The sequence below is a fragment of the Cebus imitator genome, unplaced genomic scaffold (assembly GCF_001604975.1).
Source record: "Cebus imitator isolate Cc_AM_T3 unplaced genomic scaffold, Cebus_imitator-1.0 Scaffold21, whole genome shotgun sequence".
Taxonomy (NCBI): domain Eukaryota; kingdom Metazoa; phylum Chordata; class Mammalia; order Primates; family Cebidae; genus Cebus; species Cebus imitator.
This window is the reverse complement of record NW_016107336.1, coordinates 4,454,369-4,468,955: the sequence shown is the minus strand read 5'-3', so window position 1 is coordinate 4,468,955 and position 14,587 is coordinate 4,454,369. Positions and strand designations below refer to the sequence as shown.

General features: G+C 42.2%; 1 protein-coding gene across 2 annotated transcripts in view; it reads right to left on the bottom strand.

Annotated features, from left to right (window-relative positions):
- CAP2 (cyclase associated actin cytoskeleton regulatory protein 2) overlaps positions 1–14,587 on the bottom strand; it is a 142,150-nt gene that overhangs the window by 21,313 nt on the left and 106,250 nt on the right. For both annotated transcript variants that reach the window (XM_017521626.2, XM_017521627.2), the window contains exons 5-7: positions 11,806–11,949; positions 11,398–11,483; positions 6,070–6,175 (exon numbers count right to left, since the gene is read on the bottom strand). In XM_017521626.2, the coding sequence (XP_017377115.1) occupies positions 6,070–6,175; positions 11,398–11,483; positions 11,806–11,949 (336 nt within the window). The remainder of the gene's footprint in view (positions 1–6,069; positions 6,176–11,397; positions 11,484–11,805; positions 11,950–14,587) is intronic.

Genomic DNA, 14,587 nt, shown 5'->3' with positions numbered 1-14,587 from the left:
ACGGTGGCTCATGCCTGCAATCCCAGCACTTTGGGAGGCTGAGGCAGGTGGATCACTTGAGGTCAGGAGTTCGAGACCAGCCCGGCTAACATGCCAACATGGTGAAAACTCCATCTCTACAAAATATATAAAAATTAGTTGGGCATGATGGCACATGCCTGTAGTCCCAGCTACTCAGAAGGCTGAGGCGCAAGAATCGCTTGATCCTGGGAGGCGAGATTGCAGTGAGCTGCGATCATGCCACTGCACTCCAGCCTGGGCAACAGAGCAAAACTGTGTCTCAAAAAGAAAGAAAAAGAATATAATGAACATAATCTACTATGCTCAACTGATCCAGATATTCTGCATACATTGCCTTGATATGTAGCTGTAATTATTAGTTTGGCTTTGCTGGTATTTAGATCAAATCTGGAATTTCCAGATTGTCTTTTCTTCTTGTCTGCCAGCTTGAGAATACAATTTCTTATAAAAAAGGAAAGATAAAATTAAATTTTCCATGGGAAAACTTTCCAGAGTTAAAGATAGCAGAGTATACCCATCAAAGAAACAAACTGTAGAGGGCCAACAGTTATATAAAGACCAGGAGGGACATGTGGCTTGAATTAGCTGGACAGCTACTTCAGTTGGCCAGAAGGGCCTAAGTCAGAACTACCACTGAATTCAGGCTTTTTTCTTTCAGGTTTCAGGAACATGCAGAAATGTCTGTACTTTCTCAAATTATCCATACTTAATAGGTAGCAGAGGTGAGGGTTAAGGCAAAATCATAGCTGTTAGAAAGATTATTTACCTTTGGCTCTATACTATATTTTGTTTATTTAGGGATGCTCAGTTTGCATCAAGAGTGCAGACTGGACCAATAAACTGCGGCCAGGGCTTGCCTTCGTGCTCTATTTTATGAAAAGTTTGTTTTACCTTTAGGAGATAATCTGCAGCTTCCCCCATTTTCCTTTTTAAGAAAATCATTTTGCTTAAGCTAATATTAGCTTATGTCTCCTGAGTTTACAACAACTGAGAATGAAAGGCAGATGGTGTCAAGGGACAGGAGCAGAGGAGGTGTGGGTGGCCGATGGCTGCTCCTGCAATAAAATGCATTCTCCATTCCATTCCTATCACTGGACAGAAGAAAATACCCATTTTGGCTGGGCACGGTGGCTCGCACCTGTAATCCCAGCACTTTGGGAGGCCGAGGAGGTTGGATCACCTGAGGTCAGGAGTTCGAGACCAGCCTGGCCAACATAGTGAAACCCTGTCTCTACTAAAAATACAAAAAATAGCTGGGTGTGGTGGCGGGTGTCTGTAATCCCAGCTGTTCTTGAGGCTGAGGCAGAAGAATTGCTTGAACCTGGGAGGTACAGGTTGCAGTGAGCTGAGATCATGCCATTGCACTCCAGGCTGGGTGACAGAGCCAGATTCTGTCAAAAAAAATTTTTTTTTAATGTAGCTTTTGAAAAACAGTCACGATCTATAGTTAACAGACTAATACTTTAAAAATTTCATTGTGATGACAAATGAATACAGTGGATTTAGCAAATGTGTTTGAACCCTATCTGTTTTCAAGTCACTGCTATCCCAGTATTAGGGTTCCAGTCACTGCTACTGATCCCAGGGTGAACTGGGATTCGCCTCGGCCTCCTAAGTAGCTGGGAGTACAGTTCTGTGCCAGCACGCCCAGCTGATTTTTGCATTTTTCGTAGAGATGGGGTTTTGCCATGTGGACCATGCTAGTCTCGCACTCCTGACCTTAGGTGATCCACTCGCCTCACCCTTCCAAAGTGCTGGGATTACAGGTGTGAGCCACTGCGCCCAGCCAAGGGGACTGAGATTTCTAACAAGTGCCCAGGTTGCTGTTGGCCCCAGAACCACGCCGCACTACAGGATGGGCCATACCTTCCACGTTGTCCTGGTCCACGCAAGCGTCGTGCCTTGTGCGTGCCCCCAGCATGAGGCTCCCCCTATTCTATCATGGTGTGTTGCTTATCTTCTTCAGCTGGAATGTTAGTTTCTGTGGACAGGAATTGTGTCCACAACGCCATCTATCCCTCTTTGTGTTCTCAGCCCCTTGCCCAGAACTTGGTCCTAGTTTAAGCCATGTTGGTTTAATTATGTGGTCTCTGTCAGGCTGAACTCACAGAGCTCACTTCCAACCTAACTTTATTATCTGTCTGTGCAGTTGAGGCTCCTTTGTCAGTTGATGACACTTCTAGCCCCTGCTGAGCAACGTGGAACCCTTCCATAGGAGAATGAGAGTAACTGGCTACCCAGAGCCCCAAAAGGGACCTAGAAGCACAAACTTAATTAAGTAGAACGAAGCAGCTATGGTCAGGTACACTGGCCAGAACCACTCCCGGGAAGATCTGTCCAGGAGAAGAGTGAGCTTTGTCACTGGACAACCAACACATCATCTGGGACTCTGCCCGTTCCCTTTGATTAATAGCCCTAAGGTCTGGGTTTGGTACAAGTTCTAAATGAAAATTTAGATATAAAAGCTTAAGAACAGTTTTCTCTTGTAAATAGCACGAGGAGGCCAGAGACGCCTGAAGACTTGAAAATGTACAAGGCATACATGTTCATATTTAATGACATGCCACAGAGTCTACATTATTTATAATGAGTCAGGGCACCCTCTGGCTGAGTTTTAATTTGATCAAAAGTAAGTTATTAAACTTTGGCTTTGTTAGCAGACATTTGGCCTCTACACCAAGAATAGAAAAAAGGAAATACCTACTTGGAGGAAAAGAAGTGATCATAAAGTGTTTTGCTCCAGGAAAAATGAAACGCTCCCTTGTCTGTAATTGTAACCACCCTCAACTACTTGCATTTTCCTGAAGGTTCAGGAGAGGGTAGGATGAATGATAGTGTATAGGATGGATTTTTTAAACCCGTGTTATTAAGAATTACATTGGCTGGGTGCAGTGGTTCATACTTATCATCCTAGCGCTTAGGGAAGCCAAGGCAGGTGGATCACTTGAGCTCAGGAGCTTGAGACCAGCCTGGGCAACATGGTGAAACCACATTTCTGCAAAAAAAATATAAAAACGAGCTGGCCATGTTGGTGCACGCCTGTGGTCTCAGCTACTTAGGAGGCTGAGGCAGGAGGATTGCTTGAGCCCAGAGGTCAAGGCTGTAGTGAGCCGCAGTCATGCCACTGTGCTCCAGCCTGGGCATCGGAGCAAAATCCTGTATCAAAACAAAAACAAAAACAAAAAACAACAACAAAACAAAACCCCAAAAACAATAACAAAAAAAACAGAACTATCACTACTACATAAGAACATATATACATTCATTTATGCACAGTTTTATTCTACTCTACACATAATTATATTCTATTTGTTCCCAAAGCTAAAGTAATTCAGAAATACAGGAAAGGACAGAAATACGTCAACAAGTTAACATCTGAAAGTTAATAAAATAATCATATTTATCCTACTCAGAGAGTTCTTTTCATGACCTTTTTCTGAGCAGAATTTTCTGAACAGACCTTTTTCAGAACAGAATAATAATCTTCAATTACAGATTCATAGAAATGAACAGTTTTGTAGGAAAAAAATCAATTATTTCAGTAATTATAAGTGTAAAGACTAGGCCTTAGTCTTCGGCTTTAGTTATCTGATTTGAAGGAACTCCCAATGAATATTACAGATCTGACCAGTGCGAGGGATGCTGAGTAACAGTGTTGCTATTGGGCTTGTGCCAAAAGACCCATTTATTCAATAAAGTGCATGTGAAACTTAGCACTAAGAAAGCACACTAACTCTCATGAAAAAGAGGTTGGGTCCTAAGGATGAAACTAACTAAAAAACAGCAAGCAGTTTCTGGTGTGGGGTCTTTCTAGTTGACAGCTGCCTTCATGTTGAAAAAAAAGCTCATAGAAATGACAAGATTCCACCTACCACGGTAAATGCAAGAAGAAATTCCAGACGGATTACTCCACAGCTGCTTCCTCCCACCCAGCTCACCCCATCCACCCTGGCGCACTTGCACACACACATAGTCTCTCTTCCAGTCACTGGGCTCAAAGTTTGGCGCTGCACCCTGACAACTGAACAGGGCAGCAGCTGCCAGTCACAGCTGCGGTCTGGAGGCCGAGGTTAGGAGATGGGATCAGAGACTCTCAGCTCCAACTGTTAACTCAGGGAAGGGTGATTTTGTAGGGCCATGTGCCCTTGGACGGTGCAGGTCTCAAATAACAGGCTGTCAGTCACTGAAACCCCCACAGAGTGCAAATCTCGAAATCCGATTTGAAAATAGAAAAAAAAATCAACAATTACTGAAAGTACTTGAGACGTTAAGTCGTCATAAACTTTTCGTGCTGCAAATAGGAGTTTTGTTCAATGGACTGTGTCCTTTAAGATGGAATTGTTTTTTTTGAGATGGAGTTTCACTCTTATTGCCCAGGTTGGAGTGCAGTGGTGTGATCTCGGCTCACTGCAACCTCCACCTCCTGAGTTCAAGTGATTCTCCTGCCTCAGCCTCCCCAGTAGCTGGGATTACAGGCATGTGCCACCATGCCCAGCTAATTTTGTATTTTTAGTAGAGACAGGGTTTCTCCATGTTGGTCAGGCTGGTCTCAAACTCCTGACCTCAGGTGATCCACCAGCCTCAGCCTCCCAAAGTGCTGAGATTACAGGTGTGAGCCACCGCACCCGGCTGGAATGGGTTTTTTAAAGCCTCTGGGCCGGATGTGGTGGCTCATGCTTGTAATCCCAGCACTTTGGGAGGCCCGGGCAGACCAATTCCTTGAGCTGAGGAGCTTGAGACCAGCCTGAGTAATATGGCAAAACTCTGTCTCTACAAAAAATACAAAATTTAGCCAGATGTGGTGGTGAATGGCTGTGGTCCCAGCTGCTTGGGAGACTGAGGCAGGAGGATCGTTAGAGTCCAAGAGGTCAAGGCTCCAGTGAGCCATAATTGTGCCATTGCACTCCAGCCTGAGTGACAGTGAAACCCTGCCCCCCCAAAAAAAATTAAATTAAAAATCTCTCTAATACTGTGGTGTCCATGAATATCAACACCACATCTTTCTTTTTGCTTTCATGATCTTTATCATTTTATAAATACTCATAGAGTTGTGATCAGCGGGCAAACGAAATGATGTTGTTTTATTTTTTCCTCCCAAAGACCATTCAATCAGCTGATTCTAGTAGCCCTTTTCTCTTCTCTTCAAGAATGCTGCGACTCTGGCTATCACCGTTTATCCTTCGTTTTGCTGGAATGTAGACAGGCCATAGTAGTGAGGAGAAATTAGTTTGATTTATGCTATGGACTATGCTTTGGAATCTTTAAGTAGTTTTTAATAATTTAAAATAAATTTAATTTTAAAATTCAAAGATATAATTTTTATAATATATTTTTTAACTGCTTCCCAAATCTCGGAAGAAGATAAAAATATCAGGAAACCTATTTCTAGGCATATGTCTTAAAGCTTGTCAAAAGATTTTCTAGTCATTTTTAATATCTGATCAAAACTTTATCACTCCACTCTTCCATTAATGAAGTGAAGTAGATACTTTGCTTTTACCATTTGAACAGAATTTTCCCCTGGCATATTAGGTGCTCAATAAATAACAGCTGTCATGGCAATCCATGATGCCTGATGTGCTCTGTGGATCATATTTATTTTATACAAATGTAACAGTGATATTTTATAACTATTTATTTATTTATTTATTTTTAGAGGGAGTCTTGCTCTGTTGCCCAGGCTGAAGTGCAGTGGCACAATCTCGGCTCACTACAACCTCCGCCTCTGGGGTTCAAGTGATTCTCCTGGCCCAGCCTCCTGAGTAGCTGGGATTATAGGTGCCCACCACCACAGCCAGCTACTTTTTGTATTTTTAGTAGAGACAGTGTTTTGCCATGTTGGCCAGGCTGATCTCAGGTGATCCACCCACCTCAGCCTCCCAAAGTACTGGGATTACAGGCATGAGCCACCCGCGCCCCACCCTCTACATGGACATTTCATCTTAGGTTTTCCTTGAGGCAATGTTAAAGCGTGAGATCACTGGGCCAAAGGGTGTATAGATTGTTATGGCCTTTTTTTACATAGGCAGAGGAGGGCCTGGTACTTACTGTTTTGCTCCATGTGAGGCCGGTGGTGTGGTGTTCCTTGATATATGCTTGAAGCTCACTCCAAATGTTCAAATATGACTTCACCCAATCCACATGGCGCAAATCACTTTGTTAAAAAAGAGAATGGAAGAAAGCGAAGTTAGGGTCGAAAAGACAATTGTAAAACGATTGTGGGGTTCACATGGTTATCTAGTGACTAGGGCCCTGGAGCCCAGAGCAATTGTCCTCACAGCCCAAGCACCATGAAGGGCTTCAGAAGGGAGCCCTGGGAGGAAGCCGGCCCAGCACTCTCCTGAGGGGAGGCAGCAGGTGGCCGGGTGCCCCGAGTCCAGGTATGGAGCAGAGGCAACACAGAGAGGAACCCGACAGAACTAAGCTGACTTGAGTAGGGTGTCCTCACACTGTCCTTGTCAGCCCTCATGTGAGGGAGGCAGAGAGGTGAGACTGTTTCTTTCCACACTGCTCTTGATGCAAATGAGAGACAATATGCTCCCAGGAATGAGAATGGTATTAAAAAGAAAAAAAAGTCACTGGGTTCATTTTCTAATAATTCTGTTGAATCATTTGGTTAAAATGTAACCAAATTGGAGAATTTTAGTCATTATGACTGACAAAGAAGTCGGTATAGTTAAGAAAATTGATCTCTTACAAACAGGTAACACCCCTTACTTCGAAAGGGACATTTAAATTCCCTTAGTTTGATACTTTGAACGACAATATGAACCAGGCAGGGCATCACCTATATTTTTATCTTGATTTTGATGAACCAAGGGCTAGTAAAATACTTACCTTTTATAACAGGATTAACATACAAGATTGAAAGAATTGTTAGAAATATTAAACTTACAGATAGGCAAAAATAGTTGCATTTCCTTTTGGCAATTTTCACCCATAATTATATTCGTTCTCACTTTAAAGAAGACTAGGTAAATGTGAAAATGATGACATTTGAGTTAAGAAAAAATTTAATTATGTTCCTGGGCCATTAATCTGAAGATAATCATGAACAGAAATCTCCATTATTAAAAAGCTCTCATCAATAATTACTTACCTCTAGACATATTGTATTTTGTTTTGCTTGAAAAGCCCTAAGCACCACCAGCTTATTGTATCAAGGCACGTCATTTAGAAAGAGTGAACTTGGAAATCCAAGCACTTTGTAATCCCAGCACTTTGCGAGGCCGAGGCGGGCAGATCACCTGAGGTCAGGGGTTCGAGACCAGCCTGGCCAACATGGCAAAAGTATTAATATTTCATTTTTTTATGGCCCAATAATATTCCATTGTGTGGATACACCATATTTTATTTATCTATTCATCATAAATCCTATTGTATCAAGGCATGCCATTTAAAAAGAGTGAACTTGGGAACTGAAGTCATAATTATCCACTCCACAAAGAGAACAAACATCAGTGTGGTTTTGTTCTTCATTTTTAGATGGACTGATTATGTTCGTCAAATCTATGAAAAATGTCACTGTCACTTTGTCTCACCTTCAGAGTCAAAACCCAAAAGCTAAGAGTAGCTCCAAAGGTCTTTCTCATCAGTACTCGGTTTGACTACTCCTAGTGGCATACATGAAGGCATTTGCACCTCCGGCAGCATTTCTCTGGCTTCTTGTACAGTCTTGAGGTGGTCTACTGAGCTTAACTGAGTCGTCTTTGGTGCTACTGGAAGTACACTTTCTACTTAATTGCTAGAGCTAACATGGAGGGGCAAATACTGAACCCTCTTCGTGAACAAAAACGTGTACAAAAGCCCAACGTTTTTTACTATGCTGCTACCTGGCGGGAACCCCTCACACCCACAGCCCCAACATATACTCAAGGAGGGATTGGGAGGAGGACAGGTGCCGATGAACTAAGACACTAATAAAAATAGTCTTCAAGGGTGAAAGGTAAAAAGGCAAAAACCCAGGATGCGCTTGAGCTGTCCTGAGCTGGCACGTGTAGGTGTATGTCTGCATATCTTGAACAAAAGAAGTCACTCGGGTGTACGTTCATGCTGTCATATGATAACCAGGTTTCGCAACTGAAACTTGCTCTTTTCTGAAATGTTATTTCTATGTGAGAAGAACAGGCCATCTTGCATATTTCTGATGCCTTTCTCATGCATGTCGCACAGTTCTGAAATCTCGAATTCAACATGGCAACATTTGGAGGCATATCACTGGGCACAACTTCCTTGATGCAAAAAGTCTGTAACTGAGCACAACTGTTTTAACCAAAGTTTTCTCCGGTTGGGCAGAGCCCCTAAGAGGAAAAGAGGCGCACTGAACTCCTGGAATTAGGAGTTCCGTCTGCTAAGGCTCCTCTTCCTAAAAGCAACATGGAATGACTAAATTCTGTGAGGGGAACACAATGGCTGTTTTTCTTTTTCTTTTCTTTTTTTAATATAACAGCTTTATTGAAATATAATTCACATCCCATACACTTCAGCCATTTCGAGTGTGCAATTCAATAGTTTAGCTCAGCAGAGCTGAGCAATCACCACCACAATTAATTTTAGAACATTTCACTGCCCCCGAAAGAAACCCCATACCCATTAGCAATTCATCCTCCAAAGGGAGTAATTACTTAAAACTTAAAAAAAAAAGAAGCTTAAACTTTTAAAAGTTTGAGTTTTCCCTAAACTTCCCCAGCTCTAGGCAACTGTTAATCTACTTTCTGTTTATATAGATTTGAGTACTCTGGAATTTCATATCAATGTAATCATATAATATGTGGTCTTTGCGCTTGGCTTCTTTCACTTAGCACAGTATTTTCAAGGTTCATTTATGCTGCTGCCCGAATTAAAAAAATGAAAAATTAAAGCACATCTTTTGGAATGAAATAACCATTGATACACTGACTGAATTAAGTAGCCTAGAAATTATTTTGGTGGTCCTAGATAATACGTCAGGGTACAGTAATCTCTCTCCCTGGAGACAGGCCGGTAACTATTTTTCCTTGGAAAATTAAAGTTTAAGGTTGTTGATAGCTCTAAATAGGGTAACAGTTATAAAGTGGAAACTATGATATGGAATCTGATGTCACCGCTTTCTGTTGCTTATAATTACTGAAAACTAATGGAGTTCAAGAAAAGCTGTCATGGATTTGGGAAATATCAGGACCAAGAAATCAATAAACAGTCCATTCCAGGCTCACGCCTGTAATCCCAGCACTTTGGCAGGCCACGGTGGGCAGATCACCTGAGGTCAGGAGTTTGAGACCAACCTAGCCAACATGGCGAAAGTATTAATATTTCCTTCCTTTTTTATGGCCCAATAATATTCCATTGTGTGGATATGCCGTATTTTTTTTATCTGTTCATCAGCTGATGAACATTTGGGTTATTTCCACCTATTGGCTATCATGAACAATGCTGCAATGAATATTGTGTACAAGCTTTTGGGTGAACATACGTTTCCATTTCCAGTGCAGTGGCACAATCTCAACTCACTGCAACCTCCCCCTCCCGGGTTCAAGCCATTCTCCTGCCTCAGCCTCCTTAGTTAGCTGGGATTACAGGTGCATGCCACCATGCTTGGTTAATTTTTGTATTTTTAGTAGAGATGGGTTTTCACCATGTTGGCCAAACTGGTCATGAACTCCTGACCTCAAGTGATCCACCTGCCTCGGCCTCCCAAAATGCTGGGATTACAGGCTTGAGCCACCGCGCCTGGCCTGCTTTTCGTAGTAAAAAAATATTGTTACATATTTCTTAACCTGAGGGATGGATGTTTAGGTATTTTTTGTATTGTAATTCTTTACACCTCATGTATATTTTATAAATATTCTTTTGTATCTACTCAATATTTCTTAAAATAAAAATTAATCTACAAAAGAGTGGTGAAAATTTTAAATATGTAATATTGATAAATGGCCTAGAAGTATAGTAGGTATTTATTTACATATTTTATGCAATTTTTCTATATTCCATATAAAATTTGTCTTATATTGTTGTAGACCCTTTTCTTCTGGTTCTAATTTTCTGATCTGCATTAATAGAATAAGGAGGTGAATGGAGGCTGGGCACAGCTGCTCACGCCTGTAATCCCAGCGCTTTGGGAGGCTGAGGTAGGCAGATCCAGAGGTCAAGAGATCGAGAGCATCCTGGCCAACATGGTGAAACCCCATCTCTACTAAAATTACAAAAATTAGCTGGGTGTGGTGGTGCATGCCTATAGTCCCAGCTACTCAGGAGGCTCAGGCAGGGGAATCGCTTGAACCTGGGAGGCAGAGGTTGCACCGAGCCAAGATTGCACCACTGCACTCCAGCCTGGCGACACAGCGAGACTCTGTCTCAAAAAAGAAAAAAAAAAAAAAGAATTGAAGCAATAATCCAATAATGCAGGTTCTTTAACTTCCTTCCACCTGAACAATCTGGGTCAACACATAAGATGTCACCAGGTGCCTCTGCATTTGCTGACCAATGGTCACTTCTGTTGCTGCCACCTAAGAGCTCTGAGGGAGATCCACTTTCAAGTCCAGGACCAGAAGCAGGTAGAAGCTTGTTGCTCTTATATTTGCCTCATCCGTTCCCTTAGTTCCTAGGCACCAGCTGCATCCCATTTAGCCAGTTGTTTAGAGTACAAGGCACAACCTTATCAGAGGAGGAGGAGTCTCATGATATCCCTTAAATATTTAGGACACATTTTCCTGGTATTTCTTCCGCTCTGCCATGTCTCTGTTTGGCCCTATTTTCTATTCTGACTCTGGTTTTAAGTCACTCTAGGATCTATTACTTGTGCTGTCAAATGCAAGGTCCTTTCACGTTGGTTCACAAGGTAAAGCCCCTTGGTTTGGACTCATCTATACTTTGAGCAGCACTCTGAATGGCTGCTAGTCTTTCAGATGTCGGTGTCCACCCCAGTTCTACTTCATCTTAACTGAGTCTCTGGTTTCCTTCTCACTGCTCTGGTTTGTTGTTTCATCTCATTTCTGTTTTTGATTTATGCTTTGTTTCCTGATTCCTCCTCTCTTCTCTAGCTCACCCACCAACTGTACTTTGATCAGTGTAAAAGTTCTGTAACATACAGGGTTGCTCCATCACCAAGCTCTCTGATTACTGTGGGAATATATAAGGTAGTGACATGCATTCAAGTGGGGAGAGTTTATTCATTACGAGAGAACGGAGGCGGACTTTCTAAAACGCATATATTATCTAGATAACTGATTCCGCTTTCCACTTGACTTTATCTGCAGAGATTAGTATTTTCCTTTAAAATTTATAGTACATTAGTGTAGTGCCTTGGAAAGGAATCAGTTGTTAACTGTATTGTGTTTTCGGGACAAATGTCTAACAAGTAATCAGCTGAAAATTTGGTCAGTAAAAGAAGGTACGTACCTGTGTTTGTAGTCCTTTAAGACCCTGTTAGTGTAAAAGGTGGCAGCGTCATTCATCTCCTTGACATAAGGACCGGGTTTGGGGGACTGAGAAAACAGGACCATCACCCAAGCATAGAAGGAAAAAAAAATAGGATAAGAAAGAAAATGCCTTAAAGAAGCAGCAAACCAATGGAGACGTGGACTTAAAATGGGAGGCAAATGTTGCTCTGAAAGGTTGACAACACTTTCTACGGTATCTCAGCACAGAAGGCATTGAATTTGAAACAGGGAAGGAGAAAGCGGGTGGATTCAGCCTAGGAAGAAGCTTCCTTCAGTGCAAGGAGCGTGAAGGCAGCTAAGCTATGAGTTCTCCTAAATACTCCAAACATGTGATGAGGTGAAGAGGCAACATTCCACCTGGACTCACCACAGCTATCCATCCAAGGGCAGGGATGCTTTCGCTGACGGCTGAAAGATGATTGAACATGTTACTCCCCCGGTTTCTCTCTCTGAAAGTCTGGATTTCCTGAATCTTTTCCGATATGGGTTTCAGAAGCGTGGCCACGTCATTCTGTAAGCAGACAAACATCGGGGGCTGTTAACTACAGACAGAGCAGAAGCACAGCACCTCCACCCGTGCTGGCCTAAGAAGCAGAATTCAGGACGTGCCATCTGTCCAGGGGACTAAAGGAAACAATTGTCTTTGAGAATAGCGCGCATTTGTTCAAGGTTAGGATAATGCTGTGCTTTTACTGTCTGAAGTATGAAAATTGCAGATATTTTTAACATTATTAATGCTGTGTTTTGAGGTGTAGAAAAAACCCAGCAGTATGACACAGCCCCCATTTCGAACACCCTTCATGAAACACAGTGAAATTGTGTGTTGATCATTTATATTTCAACTGGAAAACAGACATTGCAATAACCCCAGTATAAAGTTGGGTAAGACTGGAAGGTTAGTAAAATGACATCATCCTATTCCTGTGGGAAAATGATTTGGGAGAGGCTTCTGGGTTTCACCATAGTTTCCATTATCTATGTGAAAAAGTGGAACTCTTTCACTGAGGCACCCCTTCCCTTTTTTTTTCTTTTGAGACGGAGTTTCAATCTGTCTCAGGCTGGAGTGCAGTGGTCAGATCTCGGCTCACTGCAACCTCCGCCTCCCAGGTTCAAGCGATTCTCCTGCCTCAGCCTCCTGACTAGCTGGAATTACAGATGCCCACCATAACACCCGGCTAATGTTTTGTATTTTTAGTAGAGATGGGGTTTCACTATGTTAGCCAGGCTGCTCTTGAACTCCTGACCTCAAATGATCCACCCACCTCGTTCTCCCAAAGTGGTTGGATTATAGGCGTGAGCCACCGCGTCCAGCTCTTTTTGAGAAAATGTGATGGCTTACTTATAGTGACTTTAGTCTTCGTTGGCTTTCTACATTGTCCCTAGTCCACTTGGCCTACGATTACAGATCACAGTCAATTCTGCTAATTCAACAACTGACTTCTCCATTTATATAAAAATGACTTTCAGAATTATATGAACTGGCTGGGTGTGGTGGCTCATAATTGTAATTCCGCCATTTTGGGAGGCTGAGATGGGAGGATCACTTATGGCCAGAAGTTCGAGACCAGCCCGGACAACACAGAAAGATCCCACTTCTACAAAAACTTTAAAAAATGAGCTGGCTGTGGTAGTGTGCACTCTGGAAGCTCCAGTCCTGGGAGAATTAGAATTACCAGGATTTTGAGACTGTAGTGAGCCATGACTGCACCACTATACTCCAGCCTGGCACCAGAATGAGACCCTGTCTGAAAAAAATATGTAAATAAATAAAAATAAAAAATAAAAAACACAATTACATCAGCTGAGTTATGAAGTATCACAGAGGCAGATTCCCCAGAATACTACCACTGCTTCAAATATCTCCTCACCTACATCCTTAGCATTCTCTGATTTCTCTAGGCCTTGAAAAGCTGATAGCATTGTTTATCAGATTTTTATGTGTTCACCAAAGAAACAGCAAAGGTCCTATATTTCAGCTCTGTGGAAGCAGCTAAAGAGCTTTAAGCAGTATTTTACTAAATCTTGTTTGCAGGAGGTAAAATAGAAAAGCTCCTTACAGCTCTTTAATTCCTAAGATTTCACAGCAATGGCTCCCAACCTTGGCTACACATTAGAACCACTTTGGGGGCTTTAAAAACCACTGAGGCCTGGGTTCCACCCCTAGCAATTCTGATTTAACTGGTCCAGGGGTGGCCTGGGTGAGGGCAGGGGATTGGATAAGCTTCCTAGGTGACTTCAATCATTGCTACAGTGGTGGCTTCACACCCCAGAAGACAGTCACTTCTGCCAGGGATAGCAAACAATTAGGAAAAAAATTATGTGCAGCTGTGGTAGCTTTTACCTCTCCTCCTAAACCCCTTTCTGTGTGCTCCTCTGAAAAGAAGGTTGAATGGAAGGGCTTTGGAATTAGAATGGCCTTGGTTCAAATCTGAGCTTTGGTGCCTACAGGGCCTTAAGCAAATTACTTAATGGGATCCTTAGTTTCCTCATCTATAAGTCAGAGCTAATACCTATCTCACCTACAGGCTACTGGAGATACTGCATTTTAAATCCCTGGCACATGGGAGGTACACAATAAATAGAAGTAATTATTATTATTTCCATGATGCAGTTAACTCATACCAGCGGGAAAAAGGATGTGGTCCCCTGCAATATGTGACATTCATTTGTTTCAAATAAATATGCATTTAAGATAAGAGAGGCTCCAAACAGACATCTACATAGATTAACAGGATTTTAGGATTCCAGGAGTCTAAACTGGGTCACCTAGTTCAGCTTTTGACAAATCCAATAGAATAGGTCACAATTAGTATTTAAAAGTCATGAAAGTGGATTAGAAAAAAGCAGCATTCATATGTAGTAAGGATGGATATTTTGGTATTAAACACTTGTTTTGGTTATGAAGTGTGTGTGTGTGTGTGTGTGTGTGTGTGTGTGTTTGTGTGAGTGCTGGGTTACCAAATAAAATGTATTTCTTAATATAGATCTAGCCTAAAAAAGTTATTTTTTCTTTTTTTTCTGTGATGCAGTTTCATTCCTGTTGTCCAGGCTGGAGTGCAGTGGCGCAATCTCGGCTCACCAAAACCTCTGCCTCCTGGGTTCAAGTGATTCTCCTGCCTCAGCCTCCTGAGTAGCTGGAATTACAGGCA